Source organism: Eleutherodactylus coqui, chromosome 3, assembly GCF_035609145.1.
Source record: "Eleutherodactylus coqui strain aEleCoq1 chromosome 3, aEleCoq1.hap1, whole genome shotgun sequence".
NCBI classification, from domain to species: Eukaryota; Metazoa; Chordata; class Amphibia; order Anura; family Eleutherodactylidae; genus Eleutherodactylus; species Eleutherodactylus coqui.
In genome coordinates this window covers 114,129,487-114,155,875 of record NC_089839.1, presented here as the reverse complement: position 1 = coordinate 114,155,875, position 26,389 = coordinate 114,129,487, and the positions used below count along the sequence as shown (strand labels likewise).

General features: G+C 40.3%; 1 protein-coding gene across 5 annotated transcripts in view; it reads left to right on the top strand.

Moving 5' to 3' along the window:
* ADGRG6 (adhesion G protein-coupled receptor G6) overlaps nt 1-25,779 on the top strand; it is a 192,144-nt gene extending 166,365 nt beyond the window's left edge. For 3 of the 5 annotated variants that reach the window (XM_066595973.1, XM_066595974.1, XM_066595971.1), the window contains 6 exons: nt 3,721-3,989; nt 6,344-6,449; nt 6,686-6,969; nt 7,368-7,469; nt 8,525-8,683; nt 18,665-25,779. In XM_066595973.1, coding sequence (XP_066452070.1) covers nt 3,721-3,989; nt 6,344-6,449; nt 6,686-6,969; nt 7,368-7,469; nt 8,525-8,683; nt 18,665-18,843 — 1,099 coding nt within the window. In that variant the 3' untranslated portion in view covers nt 18,844-25,779. Of the gene's footprint in view, nt 1-3,720; nt 3,990-6,343; nt 6,450-6,685; nt 6,970-7,367; nt 7,470-8,524; nt 8,684-10,768; nt 10,828-18,664 lie in introns of all 5 variants that reach the window. The other 2 variants (XM_066595975.1, XM_066595976.1) reach the window with 2 other exon arrangements.
* The last annotated feature ends 610 nt before the right edge of the window (nt 25,780-26,389 follow it).

The following is a 26,389-nucleotide window of genomic DNA, read 5'->3' as shown; positions in this document are numbered from 1 at the left end:
CTATATGCGCTAAATGGGGCCGGCGGCAGCAGCGCCGACCCCATTGAGAACATATAGTAGACAAATCATTCTCCTCTGCTGTGGTAGAGAAGAATGATGTTTGCCCACTGAATTCAATGGAGTAGGCAATACAGCCGGCTCCATTGAAAGCAATGGGCTGCCGGCGATCGCACAATGAATTTTCGGGAAGGGCTAAAATATATAAGCCCTTCCCTGCAATTCATTCAGAAATGTGTAAAAACAAAAAAATATATATACTCACCTGGTCCCGGCAGACGGAGTGCAGCCGGGGCCGGCTGGCAGTTCTCCTGAACTGGTCTGAGTAGTATTCAGCAGCCGGGGATTTAAAATCCCCACCTGCTGAATGAGCTGCCTCTGATTGGTCACAGCCTCATCAATCAGAGGCAGCTCTCACTTACCCATTCATGAATTCATGAATGGGTGAGTGCTGCCTCTGATTGGTCCCTGCGCTGAGTCAATCAGAGGCAGCACTCACTCACCCATTCATAAATTCATGAATTGGTGTGAGTGAGAGCTGCCTCTGATTGGTGAGGCTGTGACCAATTAGAGGCAGCTCATTCAGCAGGCGGGGATTTTAAATCCCCGGCTGCTGAATACTACTCAGAGCAGTTCAGGAGAACTGCCGGCCGGCCCCGGCTGCACTCCGTCTGCCGGGACCAGGTGAGTATATAAATTTTTTTTGTTTTTACACATTTCTGGATGAATTTCCGGGAAGGGCTTATATTTTTAAGCCCTTCCCGAAAATTCATCGTGCGATCGTCGGCAGCCCATTGCTTTCAATGAAGCCGGCTGTATTGCCGGCTCCATTGAATTCAATGGGCAAACATCATTCTTCTCTGCCACAGCTGTGGCAGAGGAGAATGATTTGTCTACTATATGTTCTCAATGGGGTCGGCGCTGCTGCCGCCGGCCCCATTGGGCGCATATAGAGAAGAGAACAGGAATCGCAGATCGCAGATAGGTGCGATCTGCGATTTCTGTTCTATAATTTATCGGACGAGCGCATAAAAAGCGCTCATGTGTCCGATACCATTGCAAAGCAATGGTTTTATAAAATCGCCGGACGCATGCGCAAATCGCGCAAAAAAAACCGCATGCGCATGCGTCCGGCGATTTTATAAAACCATTGCTTTGCAATGGTATCGGACACATGAGCGCTTTTTATGCGCTCGTCCGATAAATTATAGAACAAAAAATCGCAGATCGCACCTATCTGCGATCTGCGATTCCTGTTCTCTTCACTATATGCGCTCAATGGGGCCGGCGGCAGCAGCGCCGACCCCATTGAGAACATATAGAAGACAAATCATTCTTCTCTGCCACAGCTGTAACAGCTGTGACAGAGAAGAACGATGTTTGCCCATTGAATTCAATGGAGCCAGCAATACAGCCGCTCCATTGAAAGCAATGGGCTGCCGGCGTGCGCGGGGTGAATTGTCGGGAAGGGGTTGAATATATAAACCCTTCCCTGCAATTCATTCTAAAATGTGTTAAAATAAAAAAAAATTGTATACTCACCTTTCCGCTGCAGCCGGAGTCCAGCCGCAGCCGCTGTCAGTTCTCCTGAACTGCTTCTTGGCACTATTCAGCCGGCGGGGCTTTAAAATCCCCGCCTGCTGAATGATCTGCCTCTGATTGGTCACAGCCCTGACCAATCAGAGGCTGAAAACACTCACACACCCATTCATGAATTCATGAATGGGTGAGTGACTGCTGCCTCTCAGCGCTGAGCCAATCAGGGGCAGGTCTGACTCACATCCATTCATGAATTCATGAATGGGTGTGAGTGAGGCATGCCTCTGATTGGCTCAGCGCTGAGCCAATCAGGGGGCAGGTCTGACTCACACCCCCTTCACACCCACTGCAGGACGGCCACACGGAGCTCCGGCTGCCGGGAGAAGGTGAGTATACAATTTTTTTTTATTTTAACACATTTTAGGATGGATTGCAGGGAAGGGCTTATATACTTAAGCCCTTACCGACAATTCATCCCGGGCTCGCCCGCAGCGCATTGCTTTCAATGGAGACGGCTGTATTGCCGTCTCCATTGAATGCAATGCGCTGGACAGCTCCGGCCCGTTTCTAATGAAACGCGGCTAGGAGAAGATTTTCGGGCGATTTGCGGGCGACTTGCGCGCACCGGTCACGCGATTTGCGGATGCGCATCCGTCATGCGATCCGCAAATCGCGCGAAAAATCGCCCGTCTGACTAAGGCCTAAGTACTGTCTGTTGTGTATACCTGTAAACCTTATCTCCACTGTAACATCTTTTTCTGTATACCTTTGCATATACCGTATATACCGGCGTATAAGACGACTTTTGAACCCCAAAAAATCTGCTCTGCAGTCGGGGGTCGTCTTATGCGCCGGTAATACAAAAAAAAAAAAAGTGTAAAAAAAAAAAATTTTATTACTCACCTCCCACGGCGTTCTGTCGCGCTCCGGCAGGATGTCGCTCGCTCCGGCAGGCTGTCGCTCGCTCCTCGTCCCCGCCGCAGCATAGCTTTCTGAATGCGGGGCTTGAAATCCCCGCTTCCAGAAAGCTAATACACACGCCGGCAGCCATGGCAGCATTGAATGGCTGTGATTGGCTAAAGCACACGTGGCTTCAGCCAATCACACTATTCAATGACATCATTGAATGGCTGTGATTGGCTGAAGGCGCACGTGTTAGCAATCACACCCATTCAATGATGTCATTGAATAGTGTGATTGGCTGAAGCCACGTGTGCTTTAGCCAATCACAGCCATTCAATGATGTCATGGCTGCCGGCGTGTGTATTAGCTTTCTGGAAGCGGGGATTTCAAGCCCCACATTCAGAAAGCTATGCTGCGGCGGGGACGAGGAGCGAGCGACAGCCTGCCGGAGCGAGCGACATCCTGCTGGAGCGCGACAGAACGCCGTGGGAGGTGAGTAATAAAATTTTTTTTTTTTTCTCCACTGAATACCGGCGTATAAGGTGACAGTTGGGGGGTCGTCTTATACGCCCCGTCGCCTTATACGCCGGTATATACGGTATATATATAGATATTTAGCATTATTTTTAGAATAAATTTGCAATTTTGCTAGTCAAAGCCTGTCAGTTTTAAAACACACCATAGCATTGAAGATTGTGTTAATATTTCATAAATTTGGATTCCAACTTAACTGAGAAACAAAAGCTGGTGGTGGCAGCGAGTATGTGTGGGTATTGTAGAGCACTGGAGGTTTTAGACCATTAGACATCACGCTTGCAATCCCGTTAAAGTGATCAATCGAGGCTCTACCGTGACAAGTGGTCATAGAGGCGAGAGCACTCAGAATAGCTGATGTCCATCCATGACAAATCAGTGATAAAAGCTCTCCCCATCTCTTCCCTCTCCCATCCATGGCAAAGACACTATTTGTTTATTATGATAAAATTGTGGTATTCTTGCAAGTGGAATCTCTGTTTTCCTATGGGGGAAGACGTTGCAGGCAAACTGCAGAAATTGAATCTTACAAAAAATTTTAAGTTGCACAGAAGTTACAATGGTACTACAATATGAATGACCAAATGTATAGTCCTGGTTTTATATAAAAGAGTATTCTTGTTTCCCCTCCTCAACAACCACAGTCCTATATTTCATACTCAACTTTTATTTCCTTTGCCCCATGACCCGCTTCCTATATTTTATACCCATTCCCTATATTGAATGTGTCAATTTTTATTTCCCCAGAAAAATCAGACGTGATTACCCTTCAAAAATCTTGATGAACTTGAGCACTGCCTTGCTGTTCCTGAACCTTTTCTTCCTCCTGGATGGCTGGTTGGCTTCCTTCGAAATTAATGAGCTCTGCATAGCTGTGGCTGCCTTGCTTCATTTTTTTCTCTTAGCTACATTCACTTGGATGGGATTAGAGGCTGTGCACATGTATATTGCACTAGTGAAAGTGTTCAATACATATATCCGAAGATATATTTTAAAATTTTGCATTATCGGTTGGGGTAAGTATATATATTAGACATTGTATCAGTATACTGATGAACAGATACCACTAATTATTTATAAGGGACTGTGAGGCCTTAGTCAGACGGGCGTTTTTTTGCGCGATTTGCGCATGCGTCTGGCGATTTTTTAAAACCATTGCTTTTTATGCGCTCGTCCGATAAATTATAGAACAGAAATCGCAGATCGCACCTATCTGCGATCTGCGATTCCTGTTCTCTTCACTATATGCGCTCAATGGGGCCGGCGGCAGCAGCGCCGACCCCATTGAGAACATATAGAAGACAAATCATTCTTCTCTGCCACAGCTGTATCAGCTGTGGCAGAGAAGAACGATGTTTGCCCATTGAATTCAATGGAGCCGGCAATACAGCCGACTCCATTGAAAGCAATGGGCTGCCGGCGTGCGCGGGATGAATTGTCGGGAAGGGCTTAAATATATAAGCCCTTCCCTGCAATTCATCCAGAAAAGTGTTAAAATAAAAAATATATATATACTCACCTGCTCCCGGCAGCCAGAGTACAGCGCGGCCGTCCTGCAGTGGGTGTGAAGGGGGTGTGAGTCAGACTTGCCCCTGATTGGCTCAGCCTGAGCCAATCAGAGGCAGGTCCCACTCACACCCATCCATGAATTCATGAATGGGTGTGAGTGAGACCTGCCTCTGATTGGCTCAGCGCTGAGCCAATCAGGGGGCAGGTCTGACTCACACCCCTTTCACACCCACTGCAGGACGGCCACGCTGTACTCTGGCTGCCGGGAGCAGGTGAGTATATATATATTTTTTATTTTAACACTTTTCTGGATGAATTGCAGTGAAGGGCTTATATATTTAAGCCCTTCCCGACAATTCATCCCACACTCGCCCGCAGCGCATTGCTTTCAATGGAGCCGGCTGTATTGCCGGCTCCATTGAATGCAATGCGCTGGACAGCTCCGGCCCGTTTCTAATGAAACGCGGCTAGGAGCAGATTTTCGGGTGATTTTTGGGCCGATTTTTGGGCGCCGGTCACGCGATTTGCGCATGCGCATCCGTCATGCGATGCGCAAATCGCGTGAAAAAACGCCAGTGTGACTAAGGCCTCAAAATGCAAAGTGTATTGCAGGATACTTTTACTAAAACCCCAAAATATGCTTATCTAGAACTAATGTGTGTAGGTATTAAGTTGTTAAATTATTTGTTGCGGCTGATGGAAGCTCAGAATTCGAAAAATTATTTGACATGCATGTTCTTCATTAGAATGTCTGTCTGATTATGACCAAAATGTTGTATTCATGGTGCACACAAACCCCATGCATAAGCATACTAAATTTCTACAGGTTCATATCACTGGCCTGTAAGCACTCCATGTCTTGCCATATGGTATTCTGCCCTTGAAGCAATGTTAGCAGTACCTCTACAATATGGCAGTAATACTTCCTTATCAAGTTAGCGCGTGTCTCTCGGGGCTCTGGCATTTCTTCTTTTTTTTAAAATTCCCGGTCAGAAGAAAATGTTGAAGAACACTGCCAGGGAGCCAGAAAGATGAAGCGCGAGAACCCCTACTGAGCCGCTAAGTGATGTATTATTATTTTAATTTTTTATCATTCAGCTAGGGCTTGTTTTCAGGGAACGGCTTATATTTCAAGCCCTTCCCCAAAAATCACTGCAGGGGTTGCCTGCAACCCATCGCTTTCAATGGGGCAGCAGCAGCGCCTTTGAAAGCAATGGAAGAACATCGCAATCCTCTGCCACAGCTATGGCAGCTGTGCAAGGGATTCTTTCATCCCCTCTGCAGTCCCTACATCACTGAACACTGTGACAGTGCTGTTACAGTGTTCAGTGATGAGAGGACCTTCATGGAGCAGCTGCTCTTCTACAAGCACAGTACTCCTGTAGCACAGAGCTTCGTTCAGATGCATTTTGCACGTCCATGCAGTGCATTTTTTTTTGTAACAAATTGTAACAAATAATTTAAGCAATACTGACCAATTGCCAAAAATTATTTTCTTCGTGTTCTATAAATTTTTACAGTTGATAAGAGTTCTTTTTGTAGAAAATAATTATTTTAATTTAATAGATATAAAATTCTTCGTACTAATACATAGTTTTCATTTTATAAACGGATCTGCTTTTATTTAACTCTAATGTTTTTTTTTTGTTTTTTTTTACTTTAATTGACTTTCTTTTCAAACTACAAAAGAAAAAAATATCCAAATTAGCAAAATATTTTTATAACTTCTCATTCCAGTTTTATTTTGTTTTTCATATTTTGGATTATTATATGTTTTGTATGTTAAATGTTTATACACTGTAATTAGTCATGCTTTAGTTTCCCTATTTCCTGTAGGCTAATTTAATGTATTATATTATAGGTGTGCCTGCTGTAGTGGTTGCAACTGTTCTGGCAAGTACATATAAAAATAGTGCCTATGGGAAAAGCCTGTATGGGAAGGATGGTGATGGAAATGGTGATGCATTGTAAGTATACTATACATGAAAAACTATTCTATTTTTCATTGCATATATATGTTATCACCATTTATCGTAAATGCTGTGGTCATTTCATATGGCCAATATTGTCCAGATGTAATTCTTGAGCACAGATGGCTTACATATCTGATAGTATGAATATGAATGAAGAATCATATGTGTGAGTCGGTAAATATCAACTTTTACTACCTGCAGATTGATACATGCAAATTGCTTTTTTTCAGCTGTTGGATAAGAAACAACACCGTCTTCTATGTGACCTGTGTTGCCTACTTTGCAATCATGTTTCTGATGAATGTAGCCATGTTCATAGTGGTGATGGTACAGATCTGTGGAAGAAATGGAAAAAGAACTAATCGCAGCATTAGAGAAGAAGTTTTACGGAACTTGCGCAGTGTGGTTAGCCTTACATTCCTTCTAGGAATGACATGGGGCTTTGCTTTTTTTGCTTGGGGAAAGGCCACCCTAGCATTCTTGTACCTGTTTACCATATTCAACTCCCTGCAAGGTACAATGAATAAATTGGTCATGATGTAACTTGTCCTATCTGTTGTTGTTATGTATTTTTGTGTGCTTTTTGTATCTTTCTTGTTCTTGAGCTTTTTTCTTTTAAGAATATCAAAAAGCATCTAGATGCCCTTCTTAAAAGTAATAATATTAGATGTTATGTGTACTAGATTTTGGACCTGGGCTGTTCTTCTAGGACTGTATATTAATTGCCATCCGTAGATTTAAAAAAATATATATATTTTTTACCCCTTAAGATGAGGACAAGTCGCTGCTTTCTCTTAGAAGTTTTTGCCTTTCTCTGACTCAGCGCTGTAGATAATGGGTTGAACTAGTTGGACTTTCGTCTGTTTTCACACTCAAATTATTCATTTACAATAATCCTTTTTTTTCCTGTAGGTTTATTTATTTTTGTCTTCCACTGTGCATTAAAAGAAAATGTACAAAAACAATGGAGGCGGCATCTATGCTGTGGGAAACTTCGGCTACCAGATAATTCAGGTAAATTCAGGATGGTTATAAGGAAAACTAAATGTGTTATTTATTCTATTAGTGTCTATGTATAGACACTGAAGAAGCAGGTGATGTTGTGAACTTTGAGTTCAACAACTCTTAACACTTGTAGGTAAAGTTAAAGATTAACATTATTTATTGTGTTCTAATTCTGATTACTGATGTGTTGTAAGCTACAATTAGGATCACTACAAGATAAAATAAGCTATGTATTTTCAAAAGTATTAAAAAATGTGGATAATTTCCATACAACACACACTCAGGCCTTAGTCAGACGGGCGTTTTTTTGCGCGATTTGCGCATGCGCATGCGGCTGGCGATTTTTTTAAAACCATTGCTTTGCAATGGTATCGGACACATGAGCGCTTTTTATGTGCTCGTCCGATAAATTATAGAACAGAAATCGCAGATCGCACCTATCTGCGATTTGCGATTCCTGTTCTCTTCACTATATGCGCTCAATGGGGCCGGCGGCAGCAGCGCCAACCCCATTGAGAACATATAGAAGACAAATCATTCTTCTCTGCCACAGCTGTAACAGCTGTGGCAGAGAAGAACGATGTTTGCCCATTGAATTCAATGGAGCCGGCAATACAGCCGACTGAGCCAATCAGGGGGCAGGTCTGACTCACACCCCCTTCACACCCTCTGCAGGCCGGCCGCGCGGAACTCCGGCTGCCGGGAGAAGGTGAGTATGTATATATTTTTTATTTTAACACTTTTCTGGATGAATTGCAGGGAAGGGCTTATATATTTAAGCCCTTCCCGACAATTCATCCCACACTCGCCCGCAGCGCATTGCTTTCAATGGAGTCGGCTGTATTGCCGGCTCCATTGAATGCAATGCGCTGGACAGCTCCAGCCCGTTTCTAATGAAACGCGGCCAGGAGCAGATTTTCGGGCATCGGTCACGCGATTTGCGGATGCGCATCCGTCATGCGATCCACAAATCGCGCGAAAAAACGCCCGTCTGACTAAGGCCTCAACTGGTACATTCTATTTAATGTTGATAAATAATGGTCAAATACAATTCTGTTTTTCAGATTGGAGCAAAACAGCCACGAATAACACAAAGAAGGTCAGCTCTGATAATCTGGGGAAGTCTCTTTCGTCCAGTTCCATAGGCTCAAACTCTACATATTGGACATCTAAATCAAAGTCTAGTTCCAATCCATTCTTTAACAAGAGAAATAGTAGCACAGGTAGGTAGCATTCACTTTTGAATGGCATTTATTCCGATAAAACTATGGGCTTTTCTACCCACTAGTGTTTTTTTCAATGGGACATTCTAATGTTAAAATCGCATCGCGCAAAAATCGCAAAAGCACAAACGTGCGATTTTTGTGCAATGCGATTTTAACATTAGAAAGTCCTATTGAAAAAAACACAGTGATATTGCAGCGTTAAAAAAACAAATATGTCTACGTCTGCTCAACTCAACTTCACAAGTGTTACATGGTAACAGGTTAAGATAGGGTTATCTATCCATGTGCCGTATAACTTTAATTCCAGAACCTTCAGTTTATCTTTATTTATCAAGTGTTACTGGAAAAATTATAATAATGCTACAGACGATATATATACAAGGCATTAACCACTGTGTTACAGATGTGATGTAAGCATATGGTAACTTTTTTTCTATCCTGACATGAGTTAACAACAATTCTAATTCTGATATATTGATATGAAATTAACACGTAACTATGTGTTAAACTAATTCAAATTATTAATATGTCTTTAATTATTCAAGCAATGCCAAAAAAATAACAAAATATAGCCACTGTTTTTGTCCGCAAAAATAGACATAAACGGTCACTGATTTTTTAAATAGCTTATGCATATGTGATTAGCAATGTGATAACTGGCAAAAGTGCAAATTACTTTATTTACCTAAATTGATTCTTTTGTGTTGAAGGGGTCTCCCTTCCTTCTAATTTGCTGTCCACTGCCTGTTGTCATGTGAAGTCTGTCTGTACAGTACTGTACCCTGTTCTCCATTATACTACTATTTCTCAGAATTAGGGAGCAGTTTCTGCTGTTTTCTCTATGTGCAGTGTATGGAAAACATCATAGTAGTTAGTCTCCACCTCAGGGACAGCAGAAAATTAGATATAGAGCCTTCAGGGGAAAACTCTGGTGACAAATTCAGGATATTAATCATATACTGGCCACTAATTGTGTTGTTTCTTATTTACACATATATGGCAGTTTATTCTGAAAAGGTACCTAAAAAGTCAGGTACGCTTAATTTAAATGATCTAATTGAATAAATTAATCAGCGATAATATTGTCAATATTTACCTGTGTCATAAATTTCCTTGAGTCATGATTTGAATATGAAAACTATATAGGTAGAACAGATGTCACTATATACAGAAATATGCCTATCATTTCCCTTTATGCCTATCATTTGCCTTTAATCCAGGATTACCAGGATCTGACAGATGATGGATTATCAGGGAAATATATAGAAAATTTACTTGTAAATGCTAAAGCCCTTTAGGGATGACAGATCAAAGTAATGTAAGACCAACATAACACGTGAAGGTTGACATATAATTCTCAGTGAAAAAGCTACATATAGCTAAAGTTAAAGAGATTGTACAGTTGTAAACTATTGATGACCAATCTGCAAGATAGACCACCAATATTAGATTGGCCACTGCCCAGGACCTCCCCTTATATGCTGTTTGCTGTGCCAGTTTGCTAATGCGCTGAGCTGATTTCTGCAGGAAGCAGACAACTTCATTCTCACTGCAGTGGCCAGGCTTGGTATTGCACCTGAATAGAAACTTTGCCTTTAATACAAAGCCTGGGCACCGCAGTGGTAATAAAGCTGTCTGCTTTCTGTATAAATCAACTCAGTGCATGAGCACACTAGCTCGGCCAATAGCTGACTGGTGTGGATTCAGGTTAGCAAGGCCATTAATAGTTTACAACTGGACAACGCCTTTAAAAAGGTTGTATAACTTAGAAAAGCAAGACCAAATCCACAAGCTGAGTCTGGTATTTACTGACCCATTCACTTGAATCTTAGTTTAGAGAGAAAAACTAAATTTTTAATGTGAAATAATAAATTAAAATGCTTTGATGAAGCTAAAAATAGTAATATTACAGTAAGGAATTCACAAAAAAATTTCCTCCATTTGCAGTTCATTAGAACTCTGTACTTTAATAGGGTTTCAATTAATTGTGTACTTTTACTGTTGTGTGTTACAACTTGTGTTTTTTACTAACGTATCTGTTCCTTACTAAACTGACCGTTACATTCCATGTTTATGGCATAGATAATGGCTTCTAAGGGCATCCTTTAACCCGAGGTGGAATCATCCAGGTAAATGCTCCTGTAAGTTTGGTTGGGCGCATGACCTATCAACAGCAGGGTTGGGTAAACTTGCATGAGGCCATACAATGGAAAGGACCATCCTCTAATCAGAATTGCTTGTCTTTCCATTGCTTTATTTTGTTACATTGATGCTTATCTCTGGATTTCTACAATTTTATTTTGGCTTTTTTTTACTGCCCTTGTGACTGATTTTAATTACTGATAATAATATATCAAGTTGCTCTTTTGCAATTCCAACGTTTTCATTAAGTGCATGCATCCACAGCAGTCATGAATATTGCTAATACATTTTACATTGTAACTGTTATTCTCTGTAAAATATGGTTTATTTAATATTACCACATTGGCTTGTTTCATAAACTTAGTAAAACTGACACTCAGCATATTCTATAAGATATACTTTTTATCACTACTCTGCCTTGCGATAAAACATTTTAACCTTAAACTAGTAAATCTTAAATCATGCTATAAAGGCTGTACAGGTCTCTGGGATTGCAGCATACAAACAGTATGTCCATATATAGATTTATCGGAGATCATAGCATACATATATCCATTGGGAGTTGTTTCTAAACTTTCAACATACATATGTGCAGTATGAGTTATCAGTGAGATCTCAACTTTAGGCTTCATTCCCACAAGCGTATATCGGCCCGCCGTTTTCACGGCTGGCCGATAAACACTGTGATCTGATGCATTGGATTCCAATGCACCAGATCACATGGCCATATTCCTGTCACATAAAAGCACCCATCCAGGCCAATATAGCACTGGCCGTTTTTACGTCGGGCCCAAAAGATAGTCCTGGAACGATCTTTTGGGCAGATATACGTCTCCTATGGGAGACCATGACAGTGTTCAGAGCTGGGAGGGAGTTTAGCAGCATGGCTGTTAAACTCCCTCCCTCTGCTCTCCTCCTCCCGTGCAGGCTCACCTCTGATCTCCTCCCCGCCCGCTCTTTGCTTGGGAACAATGGGAGGGATGGGACAGGGTGCCCCCTGTCCACAGCCAACAATGGGAGGAGGCAGGACGGGGCGGTGCTTAGCTCTGCCCCTGCCCCACTCCGCCCCCTCCCATTGCATAGAGCAAGCGGGGAAGAGAACAGAGGTGAGCCTGCGAGGGGGATGGAGGGGAAAGGGGCGACAGCATGGTAACCTCGGCGTGTATGTGCCAAGGCCCATGCCATGTGAACGGGCGCACAAATGTTAGATTTGTGTGTCCGTTTAGGAGCTTTAATGCCCAAGATGGTAGTGTATATTGGTGGACCGTGAAAACGGTGGCCGATATGCGTTCATGGGAAAGAAGCCTTAGGATCAAATTGACATGCATTAGAAAGTTTATGCAGTCTATGTGCTGAAACAAATTAACCCCAAGTCCTGGCCAACTTTGTTAAATAAATCAAACTGGAAGAAAAGAAAAAAATTGACAGTCTCAGTAGTTGATAGCTTTTAATGATTAACTGAAAACATGATGATAAATCAAGACCTAAGACTCTTGATTAGCTTATAGTCCTAATATGCGAAAGGCATATAATTGCTGGTATTCACGTAGATATTGTCACAAGCCCTCACATGGCCATCAACCAAAATTTAACAGTAGTCTCTTCTATTGCCAGCAAAATGGAGAAGAGGAAAGATCATTAACTGAAATTACCTGGATTTCTGCCTTAATTAGTAATAATATGTGGTCTAATTGTTATCTAAGTCACAGTTATAGACACACATAATATAACTAAACTAATAAAACACAAACAAAAGGGTCAACTGGTTATTAAATTCAAGGGTTCACTTACCTTTGCTTTCAGCTTTGTGAATGTTTACTCAATGTGCTTAATAAAAGTCACGAATGATGCAGCTTTTGTGTGTTTTCAGTTTAGTTAGATTATTTTTGTTTATATTTGTGACAATTAGACCACATTTTATTAATAATCAATAAAGGAAATCTGGATAATTGAAGATAACCTGTCACATTTAAGAATAACCATAAACTAAGAAATATTGCTTATTGGGCAGGGAATGATGACTCCGGTAATGTGATTTTTATACTTACCTGGCTCCCTGTTCCCGAGACGTTGCTGGTGGAAGTTGGCACTTAGTCAGTCAGTCTGACTCTTTTCTTCAGGCAGTGCTCATGCACTCCCATTGTTCTCTATGGGAGTGTGCATGCACTGCTTGCAGAAGTTAGAGTTAAGCTGACAGACTGAGCACTGACTTCCACCAGTGACAGCACAGGAACGGGGGCTGGGTAAGTAGAAAAAGCACATGTCCGGACTCCTTGTTCCCTGTCCAATAAGCACCATAACTCTTTTATGATGTTTATAGGATATGGCAGGTTTTACTTCTTTTCAACTGTGTATTGAGAATCTTACAGTCAACACTGCTACAATGTACAAACCATATTGTTACAGTGAATATATGAAGCCCAAAGCTTCAGTAGTTATACCAGAAGAATGAAGTGAAGTCACTTTCTTCTTCAACAACATCTCCTACTTTTCTACACCTACAGAATTAATGAGATTTTCAGAATCTGTTATTCTCTGCAAACTATTGATGGGACTTTTATGGCTATTAGGAATGTCCTCTTCTTTCCTTTTAAATATAGCAGCATGATCATTTTGCTTGGACATCTGAGCTTTTGCAGTATTTATGAATATAAGATGCGTTCATAATTGCTTATGACATGATTTCATGCTTGGAAGCATTTGCATTTTGATTAGCATCATTCTATGCATTCATTGCCTTATTTGTGCTATGTTTATAAAGTTTTTATCACTTTATCTCATGCATACACACATAAAAAATATACAAAATGCAACTGTATAAATGTAATTATGCATAATTAAAGTGGATCTGTCAGTGTAATATACAATCATGATCGAGGGCAGGTCCAAGGAGTTGATATGTGGCATAAAAAATATTGTGCTGTCTCCTTGATAACCACTTATAAAGAACACCCCAGGTTTATACTTAAAGGGGTTGTCCCGCGAAACAAAGTGGGGTTATACACTTCTGTATGGCCATATTAATGCACTTTGTAATGTACATTGTGCATTAAATATGAGCCATACAGAAGTTATTCACTTACCTGTTCCGTTGCTAGCGTCCCCGTCTCCATGGTGCCGTCTAATCTTCAGCGTCTAATCGCCCGATTAGACGCGCTTGCGCAGTCCGGTCTTCTCCCTTCTGAATGGGGCCGCTCGTGCCAGAGAGCGGCTCCTCGTAGCTCCGCCCTGTCACGTGTGCCGATTCCAGCCAATCAGGAGGCTGGAATCGGCAATGGACCGCACAGAAGACCTGCGGTCCACTGAGAGTGAAGATCCCGGAGGCCATCTTCACAAGGTAAGTAAGAAGTCACCGGAGCGCGGGGATTCGGGTAAGTACTACCCGTTTTTTTTTTTTTATCCCTGCATCGGGTTTGTCTCGCGCCGAACGGGGGGGCTATTGAAAAAAAAACAAAAACGTTTCGGTGCGGGACAACCCCTTTAAAAGACTTGCATATTCTTAAGGAGACCTCCCAAACTGCCTCCTATGCCTCCTCACTTCCTACAGACCCCTCACTGTTAAATGATGGCAATTACTGTGTGAGTGTGTATGTGTGTGTGTGTGTGTGTGTTCATGAAAGGGTGAGTGAGAGCTGCCTCTGATTGGTGAGGGCTATGACCAATCAGAGGCAGCCCATTCAGCAGGTGGGGATTTTAAATCCCCGGCTGCTGAATACTACCCAGAGCAGTTCAGGAGAACTGCCGCCCAGCCGCGGCTGAACTCCGGCTGCATGGACAAGGTGAGTATATATATATTTTTTATTTATACACATTTTTGGATGATTTTCAGGGAAGGGCTTATATTTTTAAGCCCTTCCCGAAAATTTATCCCGCGCTTGCCCACAGCCCATTGCTTTCAATGGAGCCGGCTGTATTGCCGGCTCCATTGAATTCAATGGGCGAACATCATTCTTCTCTGCCACAGCTGTTACAGCTGTGGCAGAGGAGAATGATTTCTGTAGTATATGTTCTTAATGGGGTCGACGCTGCTGCCGCCGGCCCCATTGAGCGCATATAATAGAACACAAGGAATTGCAGATAGGCGCGATCTGTGATTCCTTGTGTCCTATAGTTTATCGGACATCCGCATAAAAAGAGGCCATGTGTCCGATGCCATTGCGAACCAATTGTTCTATTTATGCGCAGATCGCATGCGCAAATCGCGTGAAAAAACGCCCGTCTGACCGAGGTCTGATTGTGATATCAGGGCTCAAAAAGATATTTTACCCTAATCTATTAAAAGCTATTGTTCTCCTATCTTAACAGAACAAAGCTCCTTGTCAAGTAATTCAAAATGTAAATAAGCCACTCTGATAGCATGGCACACCATGATACCATATTGTGTTAAGCCCCATTTACACACAGCAATTGTAGTTTGAACAAACAAAGGCTGAGCATTTACACTTAAAGATAATCATTTTAAATTCTCTCCATTTCCCTCATTAGCTAAAGTAAACAGTGTATATGTTGTTTGCTCAGGTTGGCATTTGTTTATGAGAGGAATCTCTTGCCTGGAGGTGTGAAGAAAAGCCATTGTCTGCTGCCAAATGAGTAAACAAGTAGTCCAATGCATTTAGCAGGACAGACAATCACTCCTCTCCTCAAGTCATTTGTCTTTCAAAGAACTGAACAAATGTCATTCAAACGTGAAAAGTGAACAAGCGATAAAAAACAAGTGAATGAATAGTGCAATAACGATTATCACGCAAATTTAATTGTTTGAACCAATTTTAAACGATAATTGTTGTATGTAAATTGGTCTTTAAGTGTCAAGCTAATGAAATACTCATTTATATATAGTGAAAAAAATCTATCTATATATAGTTAATCAAGATGAGCAGGGCAAGGAGAAGTTGGCAAAGAATCTTCCAATGGACACTTCTGCCCAATACCAGCACTCAACACTAGCTGTAAATTAGTGTTAATCTATGATTTATCTGCAGTATCACAATCCCCTAGAGTAGGGCTCAGTCAGACGAGCGTTTCTTAAAACACGTTAGGTGTGTTTGTGATTCAATCAATGGCTGAGTGCTGCCTGTGATTGGCCCTTGTGCTCAGCTAATCAGAGGTAGCACTTTCTGGAGGCAGGGATTTTTCAATCCCCGGCCACCAGATGACAGAAAAACACTGCCGGGGATGGAGGGAAGAGTTGGACAGCGCTTCTAGGTGAGTTACCTTTTGTTTTCCTTTTTTATTTTTAAAGCTCTTCTCTGAAAATCCCTGCAGGGCTTGCCGTCATCCCATTGCTTTCAATGGGGCTACAGCAGCGCCGACCCCATTGAAAGCAATGAGAGAACATTGTGCTCCTGTTCCAAAGCTGTGACAGCTGTGGCAGGGGATTCTTCATACTTGCAGGGAGTCCCCTTGCCACTGAACACTGTGACAGTGCTTTCACAGTGTTTAGTGATGAGGGGACTCCCCGCGGAAATGAAGAAATCCTCTGCCACAGCTGTCACAGCTGTGGCAGAAGATCGCAATCTTCTCTGTATGTTTTCAATGGGGTCTACGCTGCTGCCGCCAGCCCCATTGACCTCAAGGTCAAACCCCTGGATGTGACAGCATCCAGCAGGGGATAGTGATGTCACAGCCACAGCAGGATATAGTGATGGGACCACACTTTATGTGCGAATTTTGCCATTGTGTGACTGCACACCAAGTGCGAATTTGAAAATGCGTGTGCCGCTTCGGGCACGCAAATTGTTTTTGCATGCGCTTTTGTGTTTTTTTTACACGCACCTGAATGTGTGAAAAAAAATGCTCGTCTGACTGAGCCCTAAACATAGTTTAATGGAATCAGGGTTTTTACTTCCTGTGGTTGGGACAGCATGAATGTGCCGTTAAATTCCCTTTAAGGCCTTAGTCACACGGGCGTTTTTTCACGCGATTTGCGGATCGCATGACGGATGCGCATCCGCAAATCGCGTGACCGGTGCGCGCAAATCGCCCGAAAATCTGCTCCTAGCCGCGTTTCATTAGAAACGGGCCGGAGCTGTCCAGCTCGTTGCATTCAATGGAGCCAGCAATACAGCCAGCTCCATTGAATGCAAGTGCTGCGGGCGAGTGTGGGATGAATTGTCGGGAAGGGGTTAAATATATAATCCCTTCCCTGCAATGCATCCTGAAATGTGAAAAAAAAAAAAAAGTATACTCACCTTTCCGCTGCAGCCGGAGTTCTGCCGCGGCCGTCGGCAGTTCTCCTGAACTGCTTCTGTATAGTATTCAGCAGCTGGATCAGATTGGTCCCTGCGCTGAGCCAATGAGAGGCAGCAGACACTCACCCATTCATGAATTCATGAATGGGTGTGTGAGTTATGGCTGCCTCTGATTGGTCAGGCTGTGACCAATTAGAGGCAGATCATTCAGCAGGCGGGGATTTTAAACCCCCGGCTGCTGAATACTATACAGAAGCAGTTCAGGAGAACTGCCGACGGCCGCGGCAGAACTCCGGCTGCAGCGGAAAGGTGAGTATACATTTTTTTTTTTTTTTCACATTTCAGGATGCATTGCAGGGAAGGGGTTATATATTTAACCCCTTCCCGACAATTCATCCCGCGCACGCCAGCAGCCCATTGCTTTCAATGGAGTCGGCTGTATTGCCGGCTCCATTGAATTCAATGGGCAAACATTGTTCTTCTCTGCCACAGCTGTTCCAGCTGTGGCAGAGAAGAATGATTTGTCTTCTGTATGTTCTCAATGGGGTCGGCGCTGCTGCCACCGGCCCCGTTGAGCGCATATAGAGAAGAGAACAGGAATCGCAGATCGCAGATAGGTGCGATCTGCGATTTCTGTTCTATAATTTATCGGACGAGCGCATAAAAAGCGCTCATGTGTCCGATACCATTGCAAAGCAATGGTTTTAAAAAATCGCCGCATGCGCAAATCGCGGCAATAAACGCCCGTGTGACTAAGGCCTAAACATATCATATTGACAGATTCACTTTAAGACTTTTTGGAAATATACTTACAGCAATGGTAATGATAATTGTTGCTTAAAAAAACCTCTCTCTCTCTCTCTCTCTCTCTCTCTCTCTCTCTCTCTCTCTCTCTCTCTCTCTCTCTCTCTCTCTCTCTCTCTCTCTCTCTCTCTCTCTCTCTCTCTCTCTCTCTCTCTCTCTCTCTATATATATATATATATATATATATATATATATATATAAAAAAATACACGTTTTCATATGGTGATTTTTAAAGAATATACAAAAAAATGCCCAATAAAGAAATAAGTAATTTCCCAAACAGAATAAAAAACTATGTGAGCAACCAATGATCATTGTTTATGCAGATTATAGATTTTTTTGCAGCCAGATATGTGAACTGACTGTTGCACTGGTATTAAAGCAAAATGGGAAGTTAACATTTCATTCTATTACAACAGATGGAAACAGATGTATTTATATAGCCATAAGGGTACTTGCACATGGGCTTTTTTTCTGTCCAATTTTCGTACCAAAAATCATTCTGAAAATTGGACAGTAATCGTACCCATTCATTTGAGTGGGTTTATGCACAAAGACTTTTTTATAAGCATTGATAGTCATAGGAAAAAAAAATCGCAGCATGTCCTACTCTTGTCTTGGGCATAACATTTAAATCGCTCATGTGCATGTACCCCAAGTTTGTATGTTATTTCTGACAACTAAAGAATTTATCTTTAGTTGCATCTTAAATTACCAATATTAAACATTGCAGCATATGTTTAAATTATCATTGTCTTGGTGATGGCATTTTTTACAATCAGTTCTGAAAGGGGGCCTAAATTTTAATGCTGAGTTGCTGATGACTATTTTTTTGTTGCAGGTTACATTTTTGGGGACAGATCCTCAGTTAAGTTTACACCAGTGGATGGTGAACAGACATCAATTCTTCCAGTTCATCATGTTATTGATAAAGTTAAGGGCTACTGTCATCCTCACTCGGACAACTTCTACAAAAACATCATCATGTCAGATTCGTTCAGCCATAGCACCAAGTTCTAACCATAAGGATAATATACAGCAGTACACTTTGCTTCAGCTGCTGTAAGAAACTGAAACACAAAGGGAATTTATGTGGCCTATAAAATAACTATTGATTTCATACCTACAAAAATATCAAATGAATGATGGGGATTTAGTTTTCTGGATTTATTCTACTCACTGGCTTCACGGACCTGTAATGTTTTTGTATTTTACAATTATGAGGCATCCTTGTGAGAGTCCCACAATGAAGAATGCACAAGAAAGCTCCTAGGTCTTTACAAAATTATCCTGAGCCAATACACTTCATTCTAAAAGTGTAACAATTGACTTTTAACCAGAATGTTGATGATTAATAGTGTATCTATATCAATGGTCTAACTTTTCAGCCTGACCTATTGTGATTTCAGTTCAGTCAATCTCTCGACAAAGCAACCACCTACCGTTTCTGTCTGTTCTGTTGCCCCAAAATATCACATATCTGTATGCCCAGACTTTTGTCTACATATTATGATTAAAGTCTATCCATAATGGGTTATAATAATAGTGAAGAAGAACAGGGTCATTAGGAACATTGCTAATTGGCTCAGTTGGATGAATTCCATTTTTCTGCTAACATGGAATGTAAAAGTTATTTTTCTTAACTTTCATTTATTTGGGAATTTCACATTACTTTGGAATTGGAATACAGACATTTATCCGGAATGGTATAATTCCAGTACAAGAATATTTAAACCCAAATGACACCAAATTTAACGACTTCCTATCTTTACTGTTATAAATGATATTTTTGAACACTAATTACATATTCACATAATTGCATATATAAGGCGTAGCTTTAATACTATTATTTAAAAATGAATTTTCTATGGTTGAACCCATTTCACTATTGCTTATATCATATGCTCTTATGGGCAGAGATTCTTCCAAATACTTTGTGTTTATTTATATATTTCTGTGTTACATAACTGTGAAGAGCTATGTGGCTATACAATTTAAGCGTCTTATGCACTTTGGTAGAGACATGATGTACAAAAACATGATACAAAACTCACTATTTTTTCACTCAGATTTTTTATTCCAGTTTTTACCTATTACATTTAAAGCTGCAACTATAACAGCAAAGAATTTTGAGAAGAATGCTTTGTTAAAAACTTGTACAATTTCATCTGTGTTAGGCCTTAGTCAGATGGGCGTTTTTTCGCGCGATTTGCGGATTGCAAATCAGCCTGAGCCAATCAGAGGCAGGTCTGACTCACACCCCCTTCACACCCACTGCAGGCTGGCCGCGCTGAACTCCATCTGCCAGGACAAGGCGATTATATATATATTTTTTATTTTAACACTTTTCTGGATGAATTGCAGGGAAAGGCTTATATATTTAAGCCCTTCCCGACAATTCATCCAGCGCTGTCCGGCAGCCCATTGCTTTCAATGGAGCCGGCTGTATTGCCGGCTCCATTGAATTCAATGGGCAAACATCGTTCTTCTCTGCCACAGCTGTTACAGAATGATTTGTTTTCTATATGTTCTCAATGGGGTCGGCGCTGCTGCCGCCGGCCCCATTGAGCGCATATAGAGAAGAGAACAGGAATCGCAGATCGCAGATAGGTGCGATCTGCGATTTCTGTTCTATAATTTATCAGACGAGCGCATAAAAAGCGCTCATGTGTCCGATACCATTGCAAAGCAATGGTTTTAAAAAATCGCCGGACGCATGCGCATGTGCAAATCGCGCAAAAAAAACGCCCGTCTGACTAAGGCCTCAGATTGCAGGATTATAAATTTCCATGCAATTTTAACTTTTAGATTATATTTTTGCTACAAATTTGGTGGAGCTTGGCTTTTCCAATGTATAAAACCGGATGAGTATGGCAGAAATCATAGCTAATAAGATTGTGTCTCTTTGCTGATATAGTATGCAGTTCATAAGTACAATTACATGGTAAATTAATCATTATTCATTGCTTTAAGGGGTTGGCTCTCGATTAATATGTTCTAAGACGTATGGGTGGCATAAAATGGGTAACTCACCTGGGACCCAATTGGAACACCACTATAAAAAGGCTAACCCTCAAGATCTGGCCTATACATCTAACATGTATGGATTGCCATTCATTTTAATCACCATGTAATGAAATGTAATACTGCATTTTATCTGCAGTGGCCTCTGCATAGAAAATGTATGGCCAGCTGCAACTTCTGAACCTGGATCAGTATGCCAGCTTAAATTTTAAGAGGGGCTGTCATGATAAAAACCACCTCCTTAAGCTAAACATGCTTGGAACTTAAACTTATCTATTTTTTTTGTTTGTAATTAATGCATTTTCTATTACAAGTCAAGGTAAAGTAGTTTATCTCTTAATTTCTTAATATTTTAATTATGATGAATGACTAGTGAATATAGGCTTTTGCTGTATAGTGGCTGGGAGGAGCTTTGAGTCACATTATTTCTGAGTTACAAATATTAGGAGCAAATTTTAGAAGCTATATTTTGCCTGTACGTTTAGCCATTTCATCACCCACAAAGTCTTAAGTCATTGAGTGGCCACAACTTCTTTAGTGCTCTCTATTACACACAATTCACCGTGTGAGGAGTGGTGCAAGACTCTCTTAACCCCTTCTTGCCTCATGACTTACATATATGTCATGGGGAGAAGGAGGTTGAAGTGAAATACCATTTATTTGTGGCATATGGATGTTGTGAGCTCAGAAGCTGAGGTCACAACATCTGCAGTGAGAGCCGGCCACCTGCTGCAACAGCAGGGATCAATGACAACATTAATTCCTGCTGTTAACTCCTTATATGCTGCAATCAATGTTGATTAGTGCATGTACAAGGTTCATAGAGGGAGGGTGCTCCCTCTGTACATATGTACATCATTGGCCCTCCACCATGTAATTGTGGAGGGCATATGAGTTGCCATAGCAATCAGACACCAGCCAATGGTGTCCAAGTCTGCCATGGCCTGTGATGACTTGATAAGTGATAATACACTAGAGTGCAGAAATACTGCAGTGTATTATCTAAGCAATCATGAGATCATAGGTTCACATACCCTATAGGGATATAAGAAAGTGTAAGAATAAAAATAGTCAAAAAAGCAATGTAAAAAAATAATAAGAAGCAACCACCTTGTGCACTTATTCTTTTGTTGAAAAAAAATGAATAAAAAAAATATACATGTTTGTTAGTGCTGTATGGTAGCAATAAAAACTACAGCTCATTACACAAAAAGGAAGCCCTCACAGAGGTCCATCGATTGAGAAATTAAAAGGTTATTGGTCTTTGAATGAAGCGATGCACAAAAATAAATGAATTACAAAGCAAGGTGTTTTTAGTATGCAAAAGTAGAAAAGTTTAAAATAAAAAATATTATTTCGGTATTTTTGTAATCATACCGACCTGCGTAGTGAACATCATAAAAGAATAAAATAACCAATAGCTGAATTGATGTGTTTTTTACTCTGTCCTTCAGGGGAAAAAAACGTAATAAAAGTTGGACAATGCATTATATGTACCCAAAATGGTATGAATAAAAACTACAACTTGTTGTGCAAAAAACAAGCCCTCACACGGCTAATAAAAAGGTTTTAGGTCTTTAAATGCAGCGATGCAAATAATATATATTTTCCAAAAATGGCTTTTTATTGTGCAAGAGTATTTTAAAAAATACAGAATTTTGGTATTGCCATAATTGTACCAACCGGCAGAAAAAAGTTATCATTTACACCACATATTGAATGTCGTTAAAAAAAAACACAGAATGGCGGAATTGATGCAGTTTCACCCTGTCCTGCAAAAAACTTTAAGTAAAGCCATATAATACATGTCCCCAAAAATAATACAAACAGTAGCTCACCTCACAAATAAAAATCCATCATATGGCTATGTCAACAGAAATATAAAAACATTATGACTTTTGAAAAGTAGAGATGAAGAAACCAAAAGATCGTTGTATCCTTAGGTCCAAAATATGCCGCTTCCATAAAGGGATATTCTGGAGATTGGGCAAAATTTTCAAACTTTCCATAAGATTAACACTAAATTTCATTATTCCAAATATCCATCAGCAGTTTTGCAAGACAAGTTATAGGATTATATTGCAAAATTACATATTATTGCCTTATGAAGCATATTACTTGAATTGCCAGAATACCCCTTTAAGTGGTTTTAAATTATAGATGCTTTTAGTGAGTGGAAACATAAGAGGAAATAAAACTGTGGCATTGGGAAGGTACAGGAGCTTAGGACAAAAAGTTAAAACTAATGCCTGAACAGTTCCATACCCAGTATAGAAAGCAATGTTCAAATAAAGAAAAAACAAGCCAGCTCACCTGAATAAACAGGACTGCAAATGAGCACCAAGTGCACTGGAAAGGCTCATGGTATCCACAGATGACCAATTTAGAACGATATGTAATAAAGAATACTAGCTTTTAATATGTCTCATAAGTTTAAAAAAGAAGGACTCAAATGCTGATAAATGTCAAATATACACTGGAATAATAAACGTCACAGATAAAAAAATCACTGGAAGTATCAATGTAGCATTGCTGAAATAAAGTCCATTCAGGGAATACTGTTGTTAATATTAGTAGAATTACCCACAGACTCCTGCAGGTAAAAAAAAATATAAACTTCCTGCCTGACATGGTGATAGCAAACTCAATAAAAGAGTACAAGAGGGGCCTGGATGCCTTTCTTGAGCGTTACAATATTACATGTTATATCACTGGTTACTCCAGAAAGATTGGTGATTCGGGGATCATTCTGATTGCCAGATTGGAGTCGGGAAGGAATTTTTTTTTACCTTAAATAGGGAAAATTGGCTTCTACCTCATTGGTTTTTTTTACTTCCTCTAAGTCAACAATAAGGGAGGGGAGGATTGGCTGAACTGGATGGACATAGAGCTCTTTTTACTCATTTCTGTTTAGAGCCTTTTTGGACAGGAGTCCATCTATCTAACAACCAAGTATTCTGATATATGTCAGCATACAGTTGTCTGTTTTGACTTTGGCATGTGTTTGATGTTTATTATTATTCCATTTGCATACTGACATTTAATAGCATATAAACCTTTTTTTCCTGATATGTTCAAGACACCTTGAGGGCTTAAACAGATGAGCATGATTTAGTTCCTTTGTGCGGCCATGAAAATCACAGCTGCATAATGGTATAAAATTAAATAATTGATTTCAATTGCCTTATAGAAGACAATGTATCACATTGGGATTTCTATGAAAAACTGCTCACATCATTTTAGGGAAAAGCAGAATTTTGCTTAGCGCTGCATGTCTACAATAACAGAGAACTGGAACTTAATATCAATAGTCTGTTAATTGCTGCAGATATTACTAAATCAGCTTTAATTCTGGAGTCATATATCTTCCATTACAATTGCTTATGTTTAAAGGATAAGCAGCAAAACGGATAACTCAGAGTTATCATATAGTTGAAAAAATGAAACTACAAGATCTTACTTTATTTATAGATTACACCAATCATTAGGAGTATATCTGAAAAGAAAATCAGCAGGGATTTTTATATTCTCCAATATTGACAAATAATGACATGTTTTTAGATGTAGTATTGTTTTCTATGACTGTATTAAATCTTTACTCTTCTTAAATCATCCAGAAAGCAGAGAAGTTGGTTGGTATGCTCCTTATACTGGAAAGCTGGTGGTTACTATTGATGGTCACAAAGTAATTCTTTCAATAATTTTTTGAAGACCAAGATTGAGTGAAGGTTCTTCCAAATAACTCTCCACACAGGCGATTGTATATTAACTTTATTCCCACCTGAATACCCAAATTTAAAGGGATTATCCATTTACAATTAATTAAAATTACATCCAAATAGGTTAAAACAATAAAATAAATAAATACTTGCCCTCCTAAGCCCCAAAGATCCAGCATTGCAGCACTACAATTAAACCGATCCGTGTTGACAGCTGAAGTCAGGTGTCAACCAATCAGAGGCTACGGCATTTACTGTCCATTCTCCTGGCATCAGCGCTTACTTCCTGGGCACTGTGATGCACAGAATTCTGAATGGTGACACTGTGACCGCTGATCGGCTGTCAGCGGTCAATTTTCGTCCGATGTCAACAGAGACCAGGAGAATCGTGGTGCCATACCACTGACTCATCAGGGCTGATGAGTCAGTGCTACACCCATTTGGCTGTAATTTTAAAAAGTTAATTTGTAACCCTTTAAGTATATAAATTCTTAAGTGTTAACCACAAGAAATAGAAAACCCTCTAGAGGAATAATGTGAAATATCTCCCCTCTTAGTTATGTGTGCAAAATCGCTATCCATTTTGTGTCAACCAAATAATTCTCCCGAATAATCATATTTAAGGAGATTATGCAGTTACTTACTTGTGAAAACAGATGTGTGAAATCACAGTAAATGGTCAACCATACTTGTATATGTTGCTACATTTTTGTTATATTGTGTTGTTTTCTTTTTACTACCATGTAGTAGAATATTAATCTATTAATGTCTGTTATTTTTAATAGTGTCACGAGTAGTACTAGTCAGTTTTCAGCTTCCACACTGACATGTATTCATTTCTCACTGTACAGTATAATTATTCTTTAGTCAGTTATTGCTATACTGTTTCATGTTAGCCATAGTCTACTGTGGCTAGTAAGGCCTGCCATGTGTATATTTATTTATTGGTTTGTTTGAATGTTTCTTTTGATGTTTGTTTCTCTAAGCTTCAACATATAACACATATTCATGTCATGTTGTTGTGGAAAGTAGCAGAGCGTGGTATTCGATAAGGTCATGGACAAATAGTGTCTTTCACTCTATCACATGTGCCCTTCACTGTATAAAATACAATTACTGTGTGACGCTTTCTGTCATTTAGATGATATGTATAGCTTGTTCTAAGCTGAAAATTGTTATATTTTGAAATAAATACACATTTGTTTAGATCCCAGTGGATTTTTTTTCTTCTTTTTACTAAAATTCACATCCAGCTGCTTGTGGTGATAAAGGACATGTAGGCTCAGGCAGTTTGGAAGTGTATGCAAATTTAAGAGGGAATAGAACTCAACAAACTGATCAATGTTTTCCACACGTTATGTATACATGGGCTCCAAAGATGAAGATCAAAAGATATACATTGAATAGTATAAAGATAAAGCAAAAAATTATGGAGTATAGCTCTAATTGCTATGCTATAATAAAATAGCTGTTATGTTTACATCCTGAGGCACAAAAAGGAAAAGCAGGGTGGGACTTTAGGGTTTTCAGTCTTTCTCAGAGAGAAGTAGAGATTAGGTTGTTAGGTCTGGACAGAAAAGTAGGTATTGGCTTAAGTGGAACAAAAGGCCACCAGATGTCAAGGAAACATTGAAGGCATCAGAGTTCGCAGCTCATGAGCTCCTCCTTGCTGCAAACCAAATTTATCCTACTAATCCATGTCTGGATGGAAAAGATTCTTGAGGTATATCAGTGGGCAAAGCTTTGTTCTTGTAATCATATTGCTGGTTGAGTCTTCATAATTGTGGCAAACAGTGTTTGATGAGCCCAGAGAAAGATGAGAA